Source organism: Mustelus asterias, chromosome 15 (assembly GCF_964213995.1).
Source record: "Mustelus asterias chromosome 15, sMusAst1.hap1.1, whole genome shotgun sequence".
NCBI lineage: Eukaryota > Metazoa > Chordata > Chondrichthyes > Carcharhiniformes > Triakidae > Mustelus > Mustelus asterias.
In genome coordinates, this window is record NC_135815.1 from 27360650 (window position 1) to 27381722 (window position 21073).

The 21073-nt window shown below is 41.7% G+C and overlaps 1 protein-coding gene across 1 annotated transcript in view; it reads right to left on the reverse strand.

Annotated features, from left to right (window-relative positions):
• Positions 1-21073, reverse strand: part of srbd1 (S1 RNA binding domain 1) — a 257149-nt gene that overhangs the window by 110412 nt on the left and 125664 nt on the right. Inside the window, exon 17 of the mRNA XM_078229680.1 lies at positions 16100-16182. Within this exon, the coding sequence (XP_078085806.1) occupies positions 16100-16182 (83 nt within the window). The remainder of the gene's footprint in view (positions 1-16099; positions 16183-21073) is intronic.

The window sequence follows — 21073 nt, forward strand, 5'->3', positions numbered from 1 at the left end:
ATACACATTGGGATTATCACTGCAGCTACGCATTGATGCCAGGAGGGCTACACTGGCCAGGAATCTAAATCATTGCTGTGGAAATAAACCATGAAGGATCAGCCCCCAAAAAAAGAAACAGAGTAAAGCAAAATTAGGAAGGCAGAATTAAAATGAGAAAAGGTGATTGGATCAACCAGGAACTTCCTCATAATAATACACAACCGATGCAATTCACAACAGGAGGGAAAACACAACCATGTCTGTGGTAGGATATGAAGTAGGTTGAACAAACTGAACACAGAGCCACAAGCAAAGCATCGTATTTCCTTACACACCAATTGCATGGTTCAGCATATATACGTTCAAGAAGAATCCAACAGTAGAACAATCCAGCACCACACAGATCAGAATATTACCAGCCTTCTGGTAATTCAAGTCCCAAAGTTTCAAACAAAATATGTTATTTTACACTCACCATGAAGCATTAATTACATACTATGTTTTTGACTGGTTCAGTTTCATGATACAGCTGAAAAAATTTGCACCTGGGTCCTATAGCTGTCATCAAAGGAGAAAAACAAACTCTTCTGCAAAGATTGACAACTAACGTGTTTTTCTAATCCAAAACGGCAAGGGGAAGACAAAACACAAAAAGCAATTAAAGCAATCAAACCAAAGAGGAGATTCAGAGCGTAACTTTTTGCTGCCCTAAAGTTTGGAAACACATCAGAACTAGCAGTGTGAAAAAATGTTGCCCGTCTACCCTGTGTAGTTGTATTAAATTCAGGTGCAGGGTCCTGTTTAGATTGGACAGATCCCAGCAACAGAACAAAGTCAGTCTGTTTCTGCTCCACATCCAGATTCTACAAGTTAACAGCTTTTCGTGAAAAGCTGCCATCAAGAAATGTCAATCAGGTCTTACTGTAAGTGGGAACTCCTGCAGCAATAACTAGACACAGGTTTGCAAAACACATTTCTTTGGTAGTGCAAACACAGAAGGTGTTTGACAGGGACCTCTTTTGAGACTCGGTAATTGCAGGCAGGCACTTTGGAGATTTAGTGAACAGCAAAGATAAGATTGTCAAATTATTATCCTTTGGCAGACAATGACCGTTTCACATCCTGACTCTCACATCGCACTCTTTGGAACAATCTTATCCGTATGTCTCTATTTATGAATGTTGCAACAAACCGCTGTCATTCTGCAATTTTCTCTCTTATTCATCCAAAGTATCAAATATGCTGTCTAAATAAATTGCTCCTCCTTCATATAGCCCCATTGGTTGAAATCAAGAATCGCTGCACTTGATTCTTGCACTAACTCCTGCTTTACCAGGGTTTCAAAACTACTCATCTCCTTCAGCCTCTCTTTCCTCTGACAACCTGAATCAAGTATCAACAAATCTCAATTCCCCACCTATCCTCATCCTCCCTGGTGGTGCCTTGAACTTTGAGGTCTTCTTTTAGTAAACTGCGTGATGTTCTTCTTAAGCAAGCCTGAGAAAACAATTGTTCCTCTGTAATTAGCCACGTGATAACATTGTAATAGTACACAGGAATTCATCCTCCCATCTCCCCCGAGAGGAATTTTACTTTCAACCTGTCTTAAATGGTACACACTGGATCCTTCATTGTTAGAATATGTCTAATTTTATTTGAAATTTTTCCTCTCTCAATTCAATCTTTTTGTTCTCCGCATCTGATTTGACATTGAATTCATTATTCTAACTGAAATTTCCTAGTTCAGACTGCACACTACTCAATAACCATTCTTAGTTAAGGGATACCTAGTTGATGTCCCTGTTATAGGGTATTTGGGAACTATATAAAGGATGCCGTATTTTTGGTTGGTTGGCTGACAGAACCTATGTGCAAAAGCCCACAGAGAAGAGGTGCAACGAATGACTGGATCCACTGGTTCACTTCTCAGTGCAAATTCCAGCCCATCGCTGAACATTGTGCAGTCATCAGCCAAACATTCCCACTTCTGACCTTATGATTGAAGGAAGGTCATTCGACGGCATGATGGCACAGTGGTTAGCACTGCTGCCTCACAGCGCCAGGGACCCGGGTTCGATTCCCGGCTTGGGTCACTGTCTGTGTGGAGTTTGCACATTCTTCCCATGTCTGTGTGGGTTTCCTCCGGATGCTTCGGTTTCCTCCCACAGTCCAAAAGATGTGCAGGTTAGGTGGATTGGTCATATTAAATTGCCCCTTAGTGTCAGGGGACTAACTAGGGTAAATGTATTGGGTTATGGGAATAGGGCCTGGATGAGATTGTGGTCAGTGCAGACTCGATGGGCCAAATAGCCTCCTTCTGCACTGTAAAATTCTATGAAGCAGCTGAAAATGGTTGGGTCCCAGATACTACCCTGAGGAATTCCCCTGCAGTGATATCTTGAAACAAGATGATTGACCTCCAAAAACCACAATCATCTTCCCTTGTGCCAGATCTGACTCCAACCAGCAGAGCATTTTCTCTGATTCCCATTGACGGGGGACTCCTTGATGCCACACTGGGTCAAATGCTGACTTGATGTCAGGTAAGGTAAAGTCATCATCGTCCCAGATGACTATAGGCTGCCTTCTCCTTTGAGAGAGAGAGCTGACTGGTGGTGATTTAACCTGAGGATCACCACATCTCAGGCGAGGGGCCAGGTTCAGAAGGCGGGGCTTCATGAATAACCTCAGCCAGTACGGGAATTGAACCCATGCTGCTGACGTCACTATCACTAACCAGCTGTCCAGCCAACTGAGCTAACTGACCCCCAAAACATAGCACCCTGAATGATGGCAAGGGCATCACTTTCAAGTAACTTCTGGAATTCAGCTCTTTTGTCCATGTTTGTACCAAGGCTGTAACAAAATCAGGAGCTGAATGAGCTGGCAGAACCTAAACTGAGTCAGTGAGCAGGTTAATACTGAGCAAGTACCACTTGATCATACTGTTGATGACCCCTTCTATCACTTAAGGGAGTTGTCCCCTTTTTTTTGTGTACAGGACATACCGGGGCAATTTTTCACATTGCCGGGTAGATGCCGATGTAGTTGTACTGGAACAGCTTGGCTAGGAGCGTGGCAAGTTCTGGAGCACAAGTCTTTAATACTACTGTCGGAATATTGTCGAGGCTCATATCCTTTGCAGCATCCAATGCCTTCAGTCATTTCTTGATCTGATGTGGGGTAAATTGAAGTGGTTGAAGATTGACATCTGTTATCTCCTCTGGAGGAGGCCAAGATGGATCATCAACTTGGCACTTCTGGCTGAAGATTATTGCGAATGCTTCAGTCTTGTCTTTTGCACTGATGTGCTGGGCTCCTCCATCATTGAGAATGGGGATATTTATGGAGCCTCTTCTCCTTCAGTGATTTGTTTAATTGCCCACCACAATTCACGACTGGATGTGGCAGGATTTGGGTGTTGTTTGGCATGCAAGTAGTCCTGTGTTATAGCTTCACCAGGTTGACTCATTTTTAGGTATGCCTGCTTTTGCTCTCCTGCCCTCTTCATGGAACCAAGGTTAATCCCGTGGCTTGATGGTAATGGGAGGGTGAGGGATATGTCAGGTGATGAGGTTACAGATTGCAATCGAGTACAATTCTGTTGCTGCTGATGGCCCACAGCACCTCCTGGATGCCCAGTCTGGAGTAGCTAGACACATTTGAAGTCTGTCCCATTTAGCACATTGGTAGTGCTACACAACATGATGGAGGGCATTCTCAATGTGAAGTCCAGACTTTGCCTCCACAAGGTCACTCCTACCAATACTGCATTGGACAGATAAATCTGCAGTAGGCAGGTTGGTGAGGGTGAGTTTTGAGTATGTTTTTCTCCTCTTGTTAGTTCCCTCACTATCTGCTGCCGATCCAGTCTAGAACCTGTGTCCAATAGGGCATGGTCAGCTCGCTCTGTGATGGTATTATCAAACCATTCTTTGTGATGAATGTTGATGCCCCCAGCCAGATCACATTCTGCATTCATGCCACCCTCAGTGCTCCCTCCAAATGGTGTTCAACATGGAGGAATATTGATTCTTCAGCTGAAGGGGGAGAGTATGTGGTAACCAACAAGAGGTTTCCTTGCCCATGTTTGCCTTGGTGCCACAATATCCCTCAATATACAAATTTCAATATTTGCACATTCAACAGCAAATGAACATTGTATCAATTTGGCCTGACTTGCAGTCCTGCCACATTTATATTTAATGCCTGCACAAATAAAGAGGTGCACGCATCAAAAATTCTAAATTAATAATATTTAAGAAATACAACAAATCCTAAATGCATACAATGTACCGTTTTACCTGTGATAACCACCCAGGTTATCTTTCCTCCTCTCAAGTGCATCTGCAGAATTAATATTGATCTTGTTCCTTCAGTCCCATTAACAACAGAAAAATAGATACCCTTATTTTACAGGTTCCTCACGCTACTCGGGACAGTGCACAGAAACAGGATATAAGCTTTACTCTGCATATTGGATTTTAACAGAAATAACAGGAAGACATCACTGGGTGTCTCATCCAAGATGAAATGTCAAAGGAGCCTTTATTACAAAGGACAGGCCACACATTTAGATCTCGTTTAAATGGTCTAAATGATTACGTGCTACATCAAACTACTTTATCCTGTTAATTTAAAGCAATCTACTCTGGCATCTCACTAATAATCTCTTTTAAAAAGAAACTATATGCTAGAATGTTATTAAAATAAATTTAGATTATGCAGACACATATTATTCTTTCCACTAAGGTTAAACCCTCTATGAATTACAGTTTGTGGAAGAATCTTTTAGGGCCCAAAGCCCAGAACTATGACCTCTGATGATAAGTTTGGCAGAAGCAAACTATAGGTCTCAGCAGAACATCTGGTTTGAGTTAGACTTCTTTAAAAAATAGTCCCTGTACTGGGGAAGTTGGTATTGAAACAGCTTAGTCTATATGATTCCACTGATTTCAACACTGCACACAGAAAAAGCCAGAAAGAATGTCAATCACCAGAGACTTCTTGGTGGCCTCTGCAAAACTGCAGAGTGTGTGTATATATGTGTGTGTTTTCTTTGCCAGAGATTATGCAGTTGCTTTTTGTTCTCATTTCACATCTTCATTGTACAGCTGTTCCAGTCCTTTGAGAACTCGTGACAACTCCAATCTTCTCAAGCTCACATTAATTATTTTACTGTAATTAAATAACACTCATGAACTGATATCTTGTATTGTCAACTGTTTCAGAGACAGATGGGTATTATTTCATTTTGTGCTGCCTAAACACTAGCCATATCATATAAACTATCCAAAACTGTGTGTAATACTGTACATGATCCATTACTACCATGTTATAAATGCAAAAGAAATCTCGCGATCCTGTCATTTTAATCTTTTTAAATGTGCAAATTTTGACAAAAGTAAGCTGTTTCTTTTACTATTAATACATTGCGATCATTCAATTATAACAAAACGCAGAATACAATACATTAAAGAATAAAATAAGTCACTCTAATGTCAAAGAACAATGATTCTTTCAAAAGGCATCTTTTTCTTGTTACAAAAACCAAACTGTTCACGAAATGAAGAATCTTATCATTGCAAAAACAAAATTCCACTTATAAAAATAATTCTCCTTCCTGGGCATTAATAGTTGTAGTATTCAGTGTGAAAGCATTTTAAGTTTTTATAGCACACACCATCTTTAAAATAAATATGGAATGTTCACACATGTCCAATGGAACCCCATTTCTGTATTAAATATTGCACGAAGAAATAAAGCTGTATGTTCCCACCTCCTGAGAGAAATTAATCTGGGACAATGGAAAGATTGTGGCACTGACCTAAGGTATATTACTTTTAATAGTCATGAAAGCAATGAAATTGCACATTCACATTTTGAAAAAGTACTAATAACTCTATAATATTTAATATCCTTAATCGACAAACATTTTGAAGTATAGATTTAGGTCAACCAAATGCATGATTTGCATGTCAATACTGAGATACAACAACAACATATGAACAAATGAAACAATTCTGGATTAGTAACAGGAGCAGTATAGGTGGAGATGAAGGAACACTTCAGCTAATCAATTATTGACCAACAACATCCCCCTCTGTTTTGTTTGTTGTTGGGTGCAGCCTATTCATTTAAATTCCAGGGATCTTGGAATCTTTCATGCAACCATGTTCTTGTGGGAACTTGGAAGAGCCAACTTGTGCTTGGAATGCACATCAAATTTGGGTTGTTGTGTGGCACAAAGGGGACATTGCTGCACGGATAATATGGAAAATGGAGGGCCAAAAGCTATGCATATGGGAGTTTGAAAATGTAGTTTTGAGTGACTTGGAAAGAAAAAGAAACAGAATGAAGTAGAACTGGAAGTGGGTAAAGGATTGCAGATTTTGAGGAATACAAGGTAGTGGACATAGATCATTTCCTATCCTACTTAGTGTACGCTTGATTGGCAGCCCATCCACCAACTTAAACACCACTCCCTCCACCATCACAGTGGCAGCAGTGTGTACCATTCACAAGATGCAGAGCAGTAATTCACAAAGGCTCCTTTGCCAGCACTTCCCAAAGCCACAGCCTCTACCACCTGGACGGACAAGGGCAGCAGATGAATGCGGGAACACCACTACCTGTAAGTTTCCTTTCAGTTTCACACGATCCTGCCTTGGAACATACATCGCCATTGAGGGCATAACCTCAGGCTGAAGGGACCGTTTAAAACAGAGATGAGGAGGAATTTCTTCAGCCACAGAGTGGTGAATCTGTGGAATTCTTTGCCGCGGAAGGCTGTGGAGGCTAGGTCATTGAGTGTCTTCAAGACAGAGATAGATAGGTTCTTGATTAATAAGGGGATCAGGGGTTATGAGGAAAAGGCAGGAGAATGGGGATGAGAAAAATATCAGCCATGATTGAATGGCGGAGCAGACTCGATGGGCCAAGTGGCCTAATTCTGCTCCTATGTCTTATGGCTATACTGTCACTGGATCAAAATCCTGGAACTCCCTTCCTAATAGCACTATGGGAGTACCTACACCACATGGAGTGCAGCGGTTCACGGTGATGGTGAGCTCAAAGGCAATAAATGCTGGTATAGCCAGTAACACCAACATCCCATTAAAGAATAAATTTTTTAAAAACTCCATCCTAATAATTGCTATACCCTTCCCATTGCTTCCTTAGTTTAAATTCCTTACAACAATTTTATTGATCCTGTGAGTGAAGACTCATTTATTGCCTTAATTGAGTTGAAGGCCATCTTGATGCTAAAGCTAGAAGTGTTATTAGACTAAGTTGACTTCTTCACCTTTTAGGATATATTCAGTGACACAGGGCTGCCTCTCTGTTTTTGCCTACCCCTCTCAGGTCATTTCTGCTGTAATATTGGGAACGACAAGTACATGAAATCTCTTACAAATTTCCTGTGGTGATTGGTCAAATGGAAAAAAACCCAAGTCTTCTGAAACTCTCGGTTGCAGCCAAGTTCCTAGTGTTTCTCCATTTCCCGCCTTTTCTGTAGGGGCTCTTTAGCAGTTGGGGAAAAAACAGCAGAAGTTGCATGTTTCTTTTTCCAGTACCATACCTTTCCACGTGAGAGACGATTTTTTTTTGCAGCAGTACCTCACAAAACTTGTTCCATGCTCAAAAGATTAACTATGGACCTGCATATAATTTTAGTACATTAAACGAAAGCTAGAAAATGAACAATGTGCAAAGGTGCAAACATTAACAAGACGCTGGTTAAGCTAAGTGCCAACAAGAACCTATGCAACTCATTAAATGGCCAGAATGCTGCATTGCAGCACTTGTGGCCTTAATCTGATAATATCCAGATTTCAAACCTAATGGAATTAGGAGTACTTCATGCAAGTTTGGAACTATGGCCTGGATTTTTATGTGGCACTGTGGTCCCAGGCCACCTAGCTAAAAGGTTAGAGGGAAGCCCTCCCCCAGAATGATGGTTTCCCCTCAGCAATTTAACACTGGAAGCATTAATTACTTTGAGGTTCAACTTGCACCCCATCTCGAGGGCAATTTCTGCCCGTAGTCTTAGTGGCGGCAGGGAAGAGCGGTCGTCACCACCACAATACAGACAGTCCTGAAGAAGGGGAGCCCAAACTTAAATAGCTTTAAGGCGGCCCAGGTGAAAGGAATAGGGAAGGGCCGTTTTGAGAGGCTGGAGTGTAAAGGGGAAAGGATGACGGATGGGGCTAGGCTCCGATGGGCACAGGCAAACCACAAAGGAGCTGTTCCCCTCATTGCCCAATACAAGGATGCACAGCTAAGGTTGCTGAGCTTCCCACATGGTGTGGGGGTCCCCTGTCACCAACAGAAAGAAAAGTACTGGGGATGGGATGAGGCCCTTAAAGTGGCCACATAACGACCAGGGGCAATAAAATTTGAAACAGGTCAGGGTCAGACTGGTAGGTGGTTGGCAGGCCACTCGCTGGATACTTCAAATCCGCCAGTGGGAGGACGCAGAAACCATACCGACATTGCAATGTTTTATGGTTAAAGTATTGTTCTTCCAGCTTGGCAGCATCACTCTACACATTGGAACTCTGCACATAGGAACTAATGGATGATTAAACATTCAACCTCCCACTTGAGTAGCTAGGTTAATCTCAGATCATTCCTGACGATAACTATACGGAACTACAACACAGCTTTGCACTACACCTGGCACTAAACTCATTAATCACTTATTAGGGGCGGCACGGTGCACAGTGGTTAGCACTGCTGCCTCACAGCACCAGGGACCTGGGTTTGAATCCCAGTTTGGGTCACTGTCTGTGTGGAGTTTGCATGTTCTCCCCGTGTCTGCATGGGTTTCCTCCGGGTGCTCCGGTTTCCTCCCACAGTCTGAAAGGCATGCTGGTTAGGTGCACTGACCCGAACAGGCACCAGAATGTGGCGACTAGGGGATTTTCACAGGAGCTTCATTGCAGTGTCAACGTAAACCTTACTTGTGGTTAATAAATAAATGAACTGTAGAGACCCTTTTATAATCGTACAACTGTCTTGTGAATGAATCGATTATGATGGAATACTCAATATTTGGTTGGATGTATGCATGCAATTGCAATACCACTCAAGTAGCTTAAAACCATGCAAGACAAAGCAACCCAATTAATTAAGAAGATGCCTCTACCACTGAACTCAATATTAAACCTCTCTACCATTGGCCAATGTGCTTCTAACATGTATTGTCATCAGGATACATTGCAGTAACATACCCTGCTTACTCCAACAGTACCTTGCCCTATAGCCTCTGCTACGAGGAACAAAAGCAACAACAACACCGCGAACATCACCATCTCCAAACTTCTTTAGCCACACATCCTACTGGCTCAGACATACACTGTCATTCCTTCATCACTGTTTGGTCAAAATCTTGAAATTTCCCATCTTTAAACATTACGGATGCACTATCAGCACATGGGTTCAACACATCATTATCTCAGAGCCAGCAATGGAGGGCAGCGCTGCCATATCCGAAGATCAGACAATAAATGTATTTGCAATGTTACAAATCTGAATTGTTGAGTTTTATGTTATGACAGTCTGAATAATTCCTGCCTGTAGAGTTTTAACATTTAATGCATGTCTACCTATTCAACAAGCTATCAATTGTTGAGGATGGCAAAAGTGCTAGTGTTATTTCTGCATCTGGGAACTGAGGTCTTCTCCGTTCAAAACAGTATGTGGCATCATTTAGAAAGTATATGGCTCGGTGGCACACTGGTTAACACTGCTGCCTCGGCGATAGAGATCCGGGTTCAATTCCCAGCTTGGGGTCAATGTCTGAGTTTGCACATTGTCCCTGTGTCTGCGTGGGTTTTCTCCGGGTGTTCCGGTTTCCTCCCACAGTCCAAGGATGTGCAGGTTAGGTTGATTGGCCATGCTAAATTGACCCTTAGTGTCAGGGGGATTAGCAGGGTATATATGTGGGTTACGGGGATAGGACCTGTGTGGGAATGTTGTCCGTGCAGGCTTGTTGGGCTGAATGGCCTCCTTCTACACTGTAGGGATTCTACGATTCCATACGAACACTATACTTACTGATCATAGCACTAGATGAGCGAGCCAGAGTTTGAGAGTTCAAATGCCACTGGATCAGGTGAGATGTGCAAAATAGGGAACTTGTCAATTTGCAGGCTGGTACCAGAGTTAACATAAATGTTATAGAATGTAGTTAAAACTCTAATCAATCCCAAGTGATTGATTCTTCGTGGTCCCAAGGCAAATGGGGAAGGGCAATAAAAGTGTGGCCTCAGCAGCACCAACATTCCATGCACAAATTTCTTTACAAAAAACTCCAAAAAGACTGAACATCCTCATGTTGAGAACTTCTATTGAAGCAAAATAAAGTAAAGTAGATTTATTAGTGTCACAAGTAAGGCTAACATTAACACTGCAATGAAGTTACTGTGAAAATCCCCTAGTCGCCACACTCCGGCGCCTGTTCGGGTCAATGCACTTAGCCAGCACGTCTTTCAGACTGTGGGAGGAAACCGGAGCACCCGGAGGAAACCCACGCAGACACGGGGAGAACGTGCAAACTCCACACAGACAGTGACCCAAGCCGGGATTCAAACCCAGATCCCTGGTGCTGTGAGGCAGCAGTGTTAACCACTGTGCCACCCTTTACGATCCAAATATTTGATTGTGAGGGAATCTCTAGTTTGCTTGCTTTTGCTGTTGCATTGATCTTGTTTAGCCTGAGGATGAAGAAGCTCGAATTAGCTCTGATAGAAGAAACGGCAAGAGTTTGGAAAGCCAGTTCTTGGAAATTTGCACTGTAATCTCTAAAGCAGGTTGCAATTGGAAAACCCTCTGGCAGTCTTAATAGATTAGTAATCCACGACAAAGAAAAAAAGCGCAGAAACACTGGTTAATTTGCACAAATAAGTGTGAAAACGCAAACAAGCCGTTGACTCACAGGTCAAAGTTCAACATATTAGTACTACAGACGTTCCAGCTCTTGGGACCTGCGCAGACTGACAGCTGCTGTTAACGATTGAAGTGAAATTAGTAATGCGATACTACTGAAGACTTGCAATAAGGAAAATAAAAAGAGTAAGTCATGTGATACAATGACATAATGTGGTTTGCAGAATAATTCTACAAAGAAACAGACTACCTGTTTATGAAATGCGTAAGTCAATCTCCGGTACCTTTTTAGAGAAGTTCTAATGTGGAAGAAAAATATCTCAAACGTGGAGCAACCTTTTACATAAAGTGGAAATCCGTATTTTATGAATTTTGTGGGATTCTTAAAATGAATTTAAATCCATTTCATAATCGAAAGCTAGTCAAACCCAGTTTAGTTCACAACTCAATTGCTGCTTTAATACAACCATTTCTAAAGTTTGTTCTGTTCCCCTGCATTCACAATTATGAAAGGTTTGTTTCAACACAATTTCTAAGTGTGGCGTGGAGAAATTCGGCTTCAGCAAGACTTTGAATGAGTTTTCAACCTCTTAATCTGAATTGGGTTCAGTGATAAAATGCTGAACAGCCATATTAATACGTGGGTGATGGAGAAATGGAAGTCGATTTTCCATATGGCTAAACAAAAAAGCATCACCACTTGTTGCTGCGCAAGTGGATGCTTTAAGCAGTTTGAAGAAATTGAGACTTCAAAAGCTAGTCACACAGAAGTATGGCAATTCTGAGTCTCAAGTTTCTAGAACCCTGAGAAGAAAAACAGGTGTCTTGAAGGACTGGAAAAGAAATGAGAACATCACAGAAAATAAAGCATGAAAAGTAAGATGGCTGATTTTAATGAAACACTGCTTGGGTGGTTTAATAAGAAGAAAGAATTTGCATTTCCATAGCACCTTGCACAACCTCAGAATGTCCCAATGTGCTTTACAGCTAATTAAATACTCCCTGATGTGCAGTCACTGTTACAATATAGGTAAAGTAAAAGTAAAGTTTATTTATTTGTCACAAGTAGGTTTACATTAACACTGTAACAAAGTCACGGTGAAAATAATCTCCTAGTTGCCACATTCCGGCGCCTGTTCGGATACATTGAGGGAGAATTTAACATGGCCAATGCACCTAACCTGCGCATCTTTGGACTGTGGGAGGAAACTGGAGCACCCGGAGGAAACCCATGCAGACACAGGGAGAACGTGCAAACTCCACACAGACAGTGACCCAAGCCGGGAATCGAACCCAGGTTCCTGGTGCTGTGAGGCAGCAGTGCTAACCACTGTGCCATCATAGATAGAGGAAACAGCTGCCAAATTTGTTTAAAGCCAAAGACAAAGCAAAAGATAATAAGATGATTGTTACTGACAGGAGGGGGTCTGTTCAAACGGCAGTAATTTTTCCTGTCCCACCCGTCCATAAACAGAAATGTGTTTTGACTAGTTTCCTTTTTTCATAAGCGATGCCACATTTCCCAACATTTTTGAGTTTTGTGCGATCCAAATCCTACTAATAACTCAAGGCAGGGTGAACTCAAAAGGTTAGTTTATTCAAAAACTGCCAAAATGAGGGTTTGCAACGGCCCCCCTCCACACACACACAATAAAGAGAGGGGTAGAGAAAAGAAGGTTTTACAGTGCAAAGACCACAGAGTAAGTAAATATTGGTTCATGCAAGTCCAAAGTCCAGAATCGAAGTTCCTATGAGGAATTCCTACATGGAGGTCGGCAGGGGGAAAACAGGTGGTGTAAAATTCACTTCTCCGGTGGCATTGACTTCACAAGATGGAATAAGCACACAAAGATAAATCAGTTTTGTAGGCAATGGTACAGAATTTTCAGCAGAGGCAGGGTTGATGGGACCAGTTGTCCAGAGTTCCTTCTGTGCGGCCTGCTAGTCAGATGTTAAAGCAGCAGCCTGGGCTTGCCGCCCAGGAAGCCAATGTTAACCTGTTCAGCAAGCCAGAGTCTTGAGGTCATGTGACTTTACCTCTTCACAAAGCCTCCAATGAAGGATAGGTGTTTATCCAGCGTCTGGAAACAGGCTTGGTCTTCAGGACTGCTAATGCCCCTGACATTATGGATTGAAAAAGGGTGTTTAACATACTGTTGTCTTAGCAGACTCTCTGACTCTGCTACCAAGCCTGGTTTGTCAAATGTAAATACCCTTCATGTAGCTCCCTTTGAAGTTGGACTGTGCAGCCTCTAGGTAGAAGTTCCTCAGATATAACAACGTTTGACATTCCTAATGCTACGACATGACTTCTGGTGAGTCACAGACAATAACTCACAGAGGGTCAGCAATCTTAATGGTCTTTGCTCAGCCAAAAGGAAATTAAGAAACAGTAAGTGAGGACTTTGTTTTCAATCAAAAAGTGTTGGTTTCTGTTCTGTCACAGAATGACCAGATTTTTTAAGTGACCTTAGTTGAGGGATAAATACTCATCAGGACACCTTTGTGCTGCTCTTCCCCTGGAATCTTATATACTTGCCCAAGAGGAGAGATGGGTCCTCTATTTATCTTTGAAAGACAGCACCTGTGAAAGTACACACTCCCTCAAGATTGCACTGAGGTACCTGGATTATGTGTCTTTGAAGGCACATCCTTCTGATTCAGAGGCAAGAGTTCTACCACTGAGCCTAACCAGATGACTCAGTCACAAAGGAGCTCAGAAAACCTCATTCCGCAGGTGCCTGTTGAAAGCTAAAGCTCATGAACTTGTCAAAATGGAACGCCATGGAGCATCGCGGCCACTAAAAGTGAGACTCAGCTTTGTTTGCAAAACACCACGTTGAAAAAGCCAAGATTGATAAATCCATGGGTGACAATGTGTTGTCAGATTCATTAGCAGAGTATCAACCCAACTACATTTGCAATTATAACAAAGAGCCGACTTTACTCTTGTGTCGTCTTATCAGACCTACAAAAATAAAGGTGAACGGTGGTAAAACAAAAAAGGAACACAGTACACTGTTTTGAGCTTACCAGCTGGAGTCAGACACAGTGAAAGCTCATGTTTGCAAAAAACAAGAATCATTATTGGTTTCAAATGGGAAAACGTTTCCAAATGATGATGAAACAATTTAGATGACACAATTTTCAAGAACTGTCTGTGGTAGTTCAACAACAGGATGAGAAAACAGCGCAAGAGGTGGTGGCTCGATAGAAGATGCCACTTGCCATGATGTGGCTCTTAATCTTTATCTTTCACATGCAAGGGTTTAATTTTTAACCACCTAACAACACTTCAAATCACCCAACCCTTGGGCCAAGGTGCCATTTATAGCATGAAACAACATTGAGAAATAATTGCTGTGGTCTTTTAGTTTTGATGACCATGGCATCCACAGAGAGATGATTGATGCAGAAAGCATTTGTTCTCTGAAAGACTTGCAGAGACTGCAGTGGATGTAAATGAAGATTTGCTAGAGCTGGAAATTGCCACTTAGAGAGGCAGAGTCTACAGAGCTCAATATCGATTTAGTGAGTCAAAAGAGAAAGGTGTGTTTATTTTAAAGGGAACGTGGAGAGGTTGATGACTTCTAATCCCCACCAAGAATAGAATTCAGATGACTTTTCAGCATTAACAAAGTTGCGGAGACATGACCAGTTGTCTTTAATTTTAAAGATGCTATATTGCATTCACCTTTTTCCATATTGTTAGATGCTATAATAATTCTTTGTTGCACAAAGAAAATCCCAAGACACAAAGATTTTTCATTATCTTTTAAAACATTTTACAATGTTCACCGTTTTAAGTGTTGTAAAGTTTATGGTGTTATAGTATATTCACCTTCATTTTAAGATGTACTTCGGCAGATAAAGCCCTTCCAAACTTAAAGGAATTCCCATTTTAATCACAATTTGCAGCACTGTTCTGAACAATTGCAATTAATCAAGTTCAAGTATATTTTGAATTGCAGAGCAATTTCCGGAAAGTTAAATCTGGATTTAAACCGGATTCACGTTCCTTCTGTGGCCAACAAGTCCTGGCATTGGACTCAAACCCGAAGCTTCCGATCTAGTGGTAGGGATGCTGCCACTGCACCACAAGGCCTCCCGGCATAAACCATAGTCCTATGAGTCAAAAGGCTGCCACAGGTACCTTTGGGCTATCAATGCATTTGTGTGCCTATCTCAGAACATTTGTTGAACAAGTTGCACTGTAATTATACGAGTTTCAGTTGCCTCAGTGATTATGACCCAGAATATGACATAGCCTCAGGAGGGGCACATTACTTGGTTACAACAGTATTTTGCAACTCAGTATTCCAGGTAATATATTCCTCGTGGAACCATTTTTATGCGAAACTTTGTCCACAAGGTCAGTTTAGAAGCTGCAAAGCAAAATATTGTCAAATATATCAAGACCATACTACTGCAAAGAGGATTTGGTTTGACAACCAACTCCATAAATGGATCATATTTTAAACAGTACCAAAATCCTTCCAATCACACAAACATATAACCAACCCATAAATATTATTCATAATAACACCACTCTGTCTCACAAGGCATGGTTCACTCATGATACAAATCGGTATGCAGCTGGCAGAATAGAAATGAACTATTTGCTGGTTCTTAAAACAAAATGTGACGACAATTGTATTTTGGTAGCCTACAGCATTGGTGCACTATCTTACAAAACAGTAAACTATTAGTATACAAACCTATCAAATAACAACGTTAACAGTTTGAACGCATGTATGATAGCTCACCGAAAAGTGAATGCAAATAATAATGGAATATCACCAGAATAATGAGAAATGGATCAACAATGCTGGGAATGATGCAAGTACAGGGTTTTTATAAGCATGGGATCAATATCCGGTACCAGTTTACACAAAGCACTGAAACACATCACTGTAATGATGTCGAAAGGAAAAGGCTATGAGGATTGTGTTACAGGGCAAATCTGATGGCTTTTTAACAGACTGTAAAATCTAGCTGCAGCTATTTCTGAGAGTCTGGATCATTTATGGTAAAACCTACTGAGGGGGACAAAAAAAGCTTCAGAACATTTATTGGCCATTTGGTTGACTGTGCAAATCTTATAAAAATAGTTGAAAACTGGCAGATGTTTAATTACAAAGCCATGTTTCAAAAGTGTCCACTTTATTACAGCAACTGATGGTGAAGCAGATTGCCTTCACAAAACAGATCATGGATATCTTACCTGGTACATTCCAACTCCAATGTGTTTTGGCTCAATTTTCACCAACTCAGCCAATGGATCCTGGACACGCCTTGCTATGGAAACTGAGGAGAAGAAAATAGACAGGAAGTACAAGACTGATGAAACTGTGACTTTAACCGCAGTTTACAACAACCTTTTCCAGGTTTTGATTCTAATTTTGTACACAATCGCACATTAAAATGAATATGTTTTACATGTTGACTAAAATTTACTAAAATTCTAAATGCATTTACACTATTTGCTTCAACTACTCCTTAGGGTAACACATTCCATATTGCTACCATTGTTTGGGGAAGAACTTTTCCCATGAATTTCTTATTGGATTTATTAATAACTATTTAATAGTTGTGATCTCTAGTTTTGAGCTCCCCACACAATTGGAGACAATTTCTCAACAACTATCTTATCAAACTATTGCACCAATTTAAAGACCTCTTGTCGGGATACCAGCCAGCCTTCTCTTTTCTAGCGATATGAGCCCCAGTCCGTTTAGCCTTTCCTGGCAAGTGCATCCTCCCACTTCTTGTGACGCCTTCTTTTCTAACTTCTGCAATACCTCAATATCCTTTTTATAATGACAACATTGAGACCAGAATTGTGCACAATGGTACAAGTACAGACTAAAAGGTTTTGTACAAGTTTGACAAATTCTCTGCTTCTTTGCTCCATCCCTCCAGAAATGAATCAACAATTTGGTTTGCAGTTATTAAAATGACCTCATTAACCACCATCGCTAATTTTATAGGTTTCCGATTCATATCCCTAGACCTTTTTCACCTCTGGCCCATTTAGATTATGCAAGCACTACATGGCTTCCTTATTCGTCCCATCAGAATGTACTTCTTCAAACTTACCGAAATTGGAAGTAATTTTCTACTTATCCACCTATTCTGCAAGTTAGTTAATCCTTTCCAGTATTTGGTCACATTTTTTTCTATTAACACTTCCCAATTTGGTGATGTCCTCAAAATTTGAGATTTTTCTTCTGATTCCAGAATACAAATAATGAATGGAAATTGTGAACAACTGTGTTCTAAGCACCAATCCCTGTGGAACACCACTTCCCACTCATTTTGCCAGTCTCGGCAGCTGCCTTCAACTCCTGGTGTTTTGCAACCAGCTCACCACCTTCTCTCCTCTATTCCACACACTCAGACCTTAGTCATGAGTCCACCGTGTGATATTTTATTGAAGGTATTTTGAAAACAAAATATATTACATCTACCCTTGTCTACTGTTACTAACATGGCTAATATGGTTGGTCAAGCATGACCTTCCCTTATGAAATCCATGCTGACTATTGTATTTTTGGCGTCTTAGGTTTTTTTCCCATTATTTTGCCTCTTAAACCAGCCTCCCATCCACTGACACTGTCTACACTTCCCGCAGCCCACTTCAGCAAAGCAGCCAGCATAATTAAGGACCTCACGCACCCCGGACATACTCTTTTCCACCTTCTTCCGAAGGGACAAAGATACAAAAGTCTGAGGTCATGTACCAACCGACTTAAGAACAGCTTCCGCCCTGCTGCCACAAGACTTTTGAATGGTCCTACCTTGCATTAAGTTGATCTTTCTCTACACCCTAGCTATGACTGTAACACTACATTCTGCACTCTTTCATTTCCTTCTCTATGAGCAGTATGCTTTGTCTGTATAGCGCGCAAGAAACAATACTTTTCACTGCATACTAATACATGTGACAATAATAAATCAAATCAAAATATTATTGGCATCAAGGTACGGGGTCTGTAGCCCCTCGATGAAGTGTTTTGATGAAAGATCAAACGTTCTGAAATGTTCACTCTGTTTCTTTCTGCACAGATTCTGGCAGCATTTTCCAGTTTTATTTCAGATTTCTAGGATTCACTATACTTAACTTTTGTGCTATAGTTCCCTGGATTTGTCCTATCTCCATTTTTTAAACCATAAAAATAACATTGGCTGTCCACCAGTCATTTGGCATTACTGCTTTTTCCAATGAATTGCTTTATATTTTTAATAGTCTCCTCTCTCTTCCCGAACCTTTTATATTTGTAGATGCAATCCATCTGGACCATCCCTCTAAATTTGATTAACTTATCAATTATCTTTCCCCTTTCTATCTTAAATTATATTTTATTTCATCTCTCTTCTAATGCCATGGCTACATTATTTGCACTGTAAAATAGTGAATCAAAGGAACTATTCAATATTTCTGCCATTTCGTGAACCTCCAAGTTTATCGTGTACTACTATAGCAGAGGAGTCTGTTAAAACTTCAAGCCATAGCGGGGAGAAAGATGGCTGGAAGAAAGGACTGAGCTTTCGATTGCACAGACGTCGAGAAATAAGTGGAAATTAAATTCTCCAGATAAGAACGAGAGAAGGAACTAGCGTCTAAACAGTCTTCAGTATATTTATTAGTGGGTCATTCTACCCACTTACTCTGAGATTGGTGTTTCTGTTGAAGCCCTCTTCCTTTTCAAATCTAACTAAAATCCTTGATTATTTTTCAGCCTTAATTTCTGATAAAGGGTTACACTGCAAAAACATCAATTGCTTGCACAAAAACTGCAATTTTAATGTCACAAAGTATCTGTTTCTCGGCCTTTTGGCTAAGATCAAGTTTGGTCTTGCATCTGGTCTTGGCCAATGAGGCTAAACTGAGGCTACACCTGAAGCCATTTTTTCAAGCCATCTCGGCTTTTTGGCTAAGTTGAAGCTCAGATCAAGCCTTCTCATCCTGTCAGCTTGGATCTTGTTTGATCGAGCCCAAGATGGGACGTATGTCCTGCCTTGTCAGCTTGGAACTGCTTTGTCTCTCACGTGGGGGCTCTGATTGGACCAAATTGGATTTTTGATTGGGAATAAAGTACCTAAAGGTACAAAACTAAAGTAGAGAATCAGGGGGTTAGATCAGAACAAAAATTGGGCGAAGAACCATTCGGCGAAGTGACCAAAGATGCATTTGAAGAGGTAAGTATTAAGGAGGATTTTAAAGGGAAGTGAATAAAAAGGTGGAGAAGCTTTGGAAGAGAATTCCAGTGAATTGAAACTGAAAGTTCAGTTGTGGAACAGAGGAAGAGCACAGGTTGAGTAAGAGTATTGAAGGACGTATAAACAAGCATGAGGATTTGAAAATCATGGGAAGTCAGTGGAGCTCAGCAAAGTTGGATCAATAGGCGAATGCGATTGAGTAAGGAATACTCTGCCGGCCGAATGAGTTGGATTTTTAAGATTCTCCCATTTCGAGACTAAGTGTGGTGCGGTCGGCTCCAGTGGCGCCAGATCCACTGACGCCAGATCCACTGACCAGCACGGCGTCAGATTCTGCGCTTGGAAACTAATGCCCAGGGTGAATTCCCCTGACTATCCTGACGGGTTGGCAGCTGATTCCCCGCACGCCCTCAGCTGATGGGTTTGAAGATCTCTCCGCCATATTTAAATACCAGTCTAGCACACGCGTATCACACTCTATAGCCCACCTGTATTCACCAAACCGTGCAGGATATCATCAACCCAGGAGAAGTCTGTTCCTCAATTTAATTACCTTCCCCCGAGCCAATCAACTGCAAGGTGCCCATATCCCACTTAGACCTCTCCGCACCCCATCTGGAGTCATTGTGCATCCCCTTCCAGTAAGCGATGTGGTGTCCCTTTGACCCCTTTGCGACCTTTTCATGCAGCCTTGTTGAGGTCCAGCTTCTCTCCCCTCTGTCCACCTCCTTGCCCTTCTGCCTGCTATTATGAGCCCTCACATTACTCCACCTCTCCTTGCACAGCCCTCCTTCCACATTGTCCCCAAGCCACTCCCACTTCACCCTTCCTCACCTCGCACTCCATCCCTGGTCAAGTTTGGACCTTTGTTGCATTGGCTGCATGTATCCCACAGCACAGTGCTGTCCAGACAGCCACCGGTATGTGCACTGATGGCTGTGGAGGTAAGTAGATTCCTGTATCCACCAACCCCAAGTGCAGTACTGAACAGAGACGGTGACGCAGGAGGGTCCATCGGTCCAGCTGCATGGTGCTGTCCATGAAGGCCAACCTGGCATGGAGGGCAGGAACCATTCTGCCCTGGCAGAGTGGTAGACAGCGGATCAGGAGCATCACAGCTCTGTGGCAGAAATGCTTTGTTGCACTCACATTAAAGTCTGTGGCAAACTGAGGACCACCTTGTGCATGCCACTCTTTAGTAATCGGGTTTGACTCCAACGTGATGTCCCGTTGGCATGACGCAAGATTGGAAGGCCTGACAGGACATGTACAGATAGCTGTTTCAATGAACATTCATGGGATGTAAATGACATTCACACCACCAGCCAGCAGGATGATTGATCCCCCATTAACCTACCACTGGGAGAATTGCAACATAATTTTATGCTGACTGGTTTGCAACTTTTGGCTCTTGCCCGACTCGCCCGGGAGTTGACACAATTCCACCTAAAGTGTTGGCGAAACCAAGTCAGGTGGCAATAATTACAAAGATCATGGTTTCAGCAGCAGGGCAGGTGAGGAAGGTGAGACATATTTCAGACCTTAGTTATGACTGGGTTTGAAAATCAGTTTCAGATTGTAGATTGAATTTAGGTTGTGAGAAGGCAGGAAAGAGACTGCAATCAGAGGCAAAGGTGCAATATTTCTGACAAGACACAAATATGACAACTTTGGCTTTAACAATGATGAGCTGGAGATTTATTTTGCTCATCCACAACTTTACAATGGACAAACAATTCAATGCTGCAGCAACAGCTGAGGAATCAAGGATGCTGGCATGGAGGTCGTTATTGTAAATGGGAATTGGTTCTCAACTGACTTACCTGGCTAAATAAAGGTTAAATAAAGAGGTAGTTCTGGATACTTGCAGTTGCAAGCTGACCTCACGGTTACAAATAATACTCTTGACAGTCAAGATTTACATAAGAAATAGGAGCAGGAGTAGGCCATCTAGCTCCTCAAGCCTGCTCCGCCA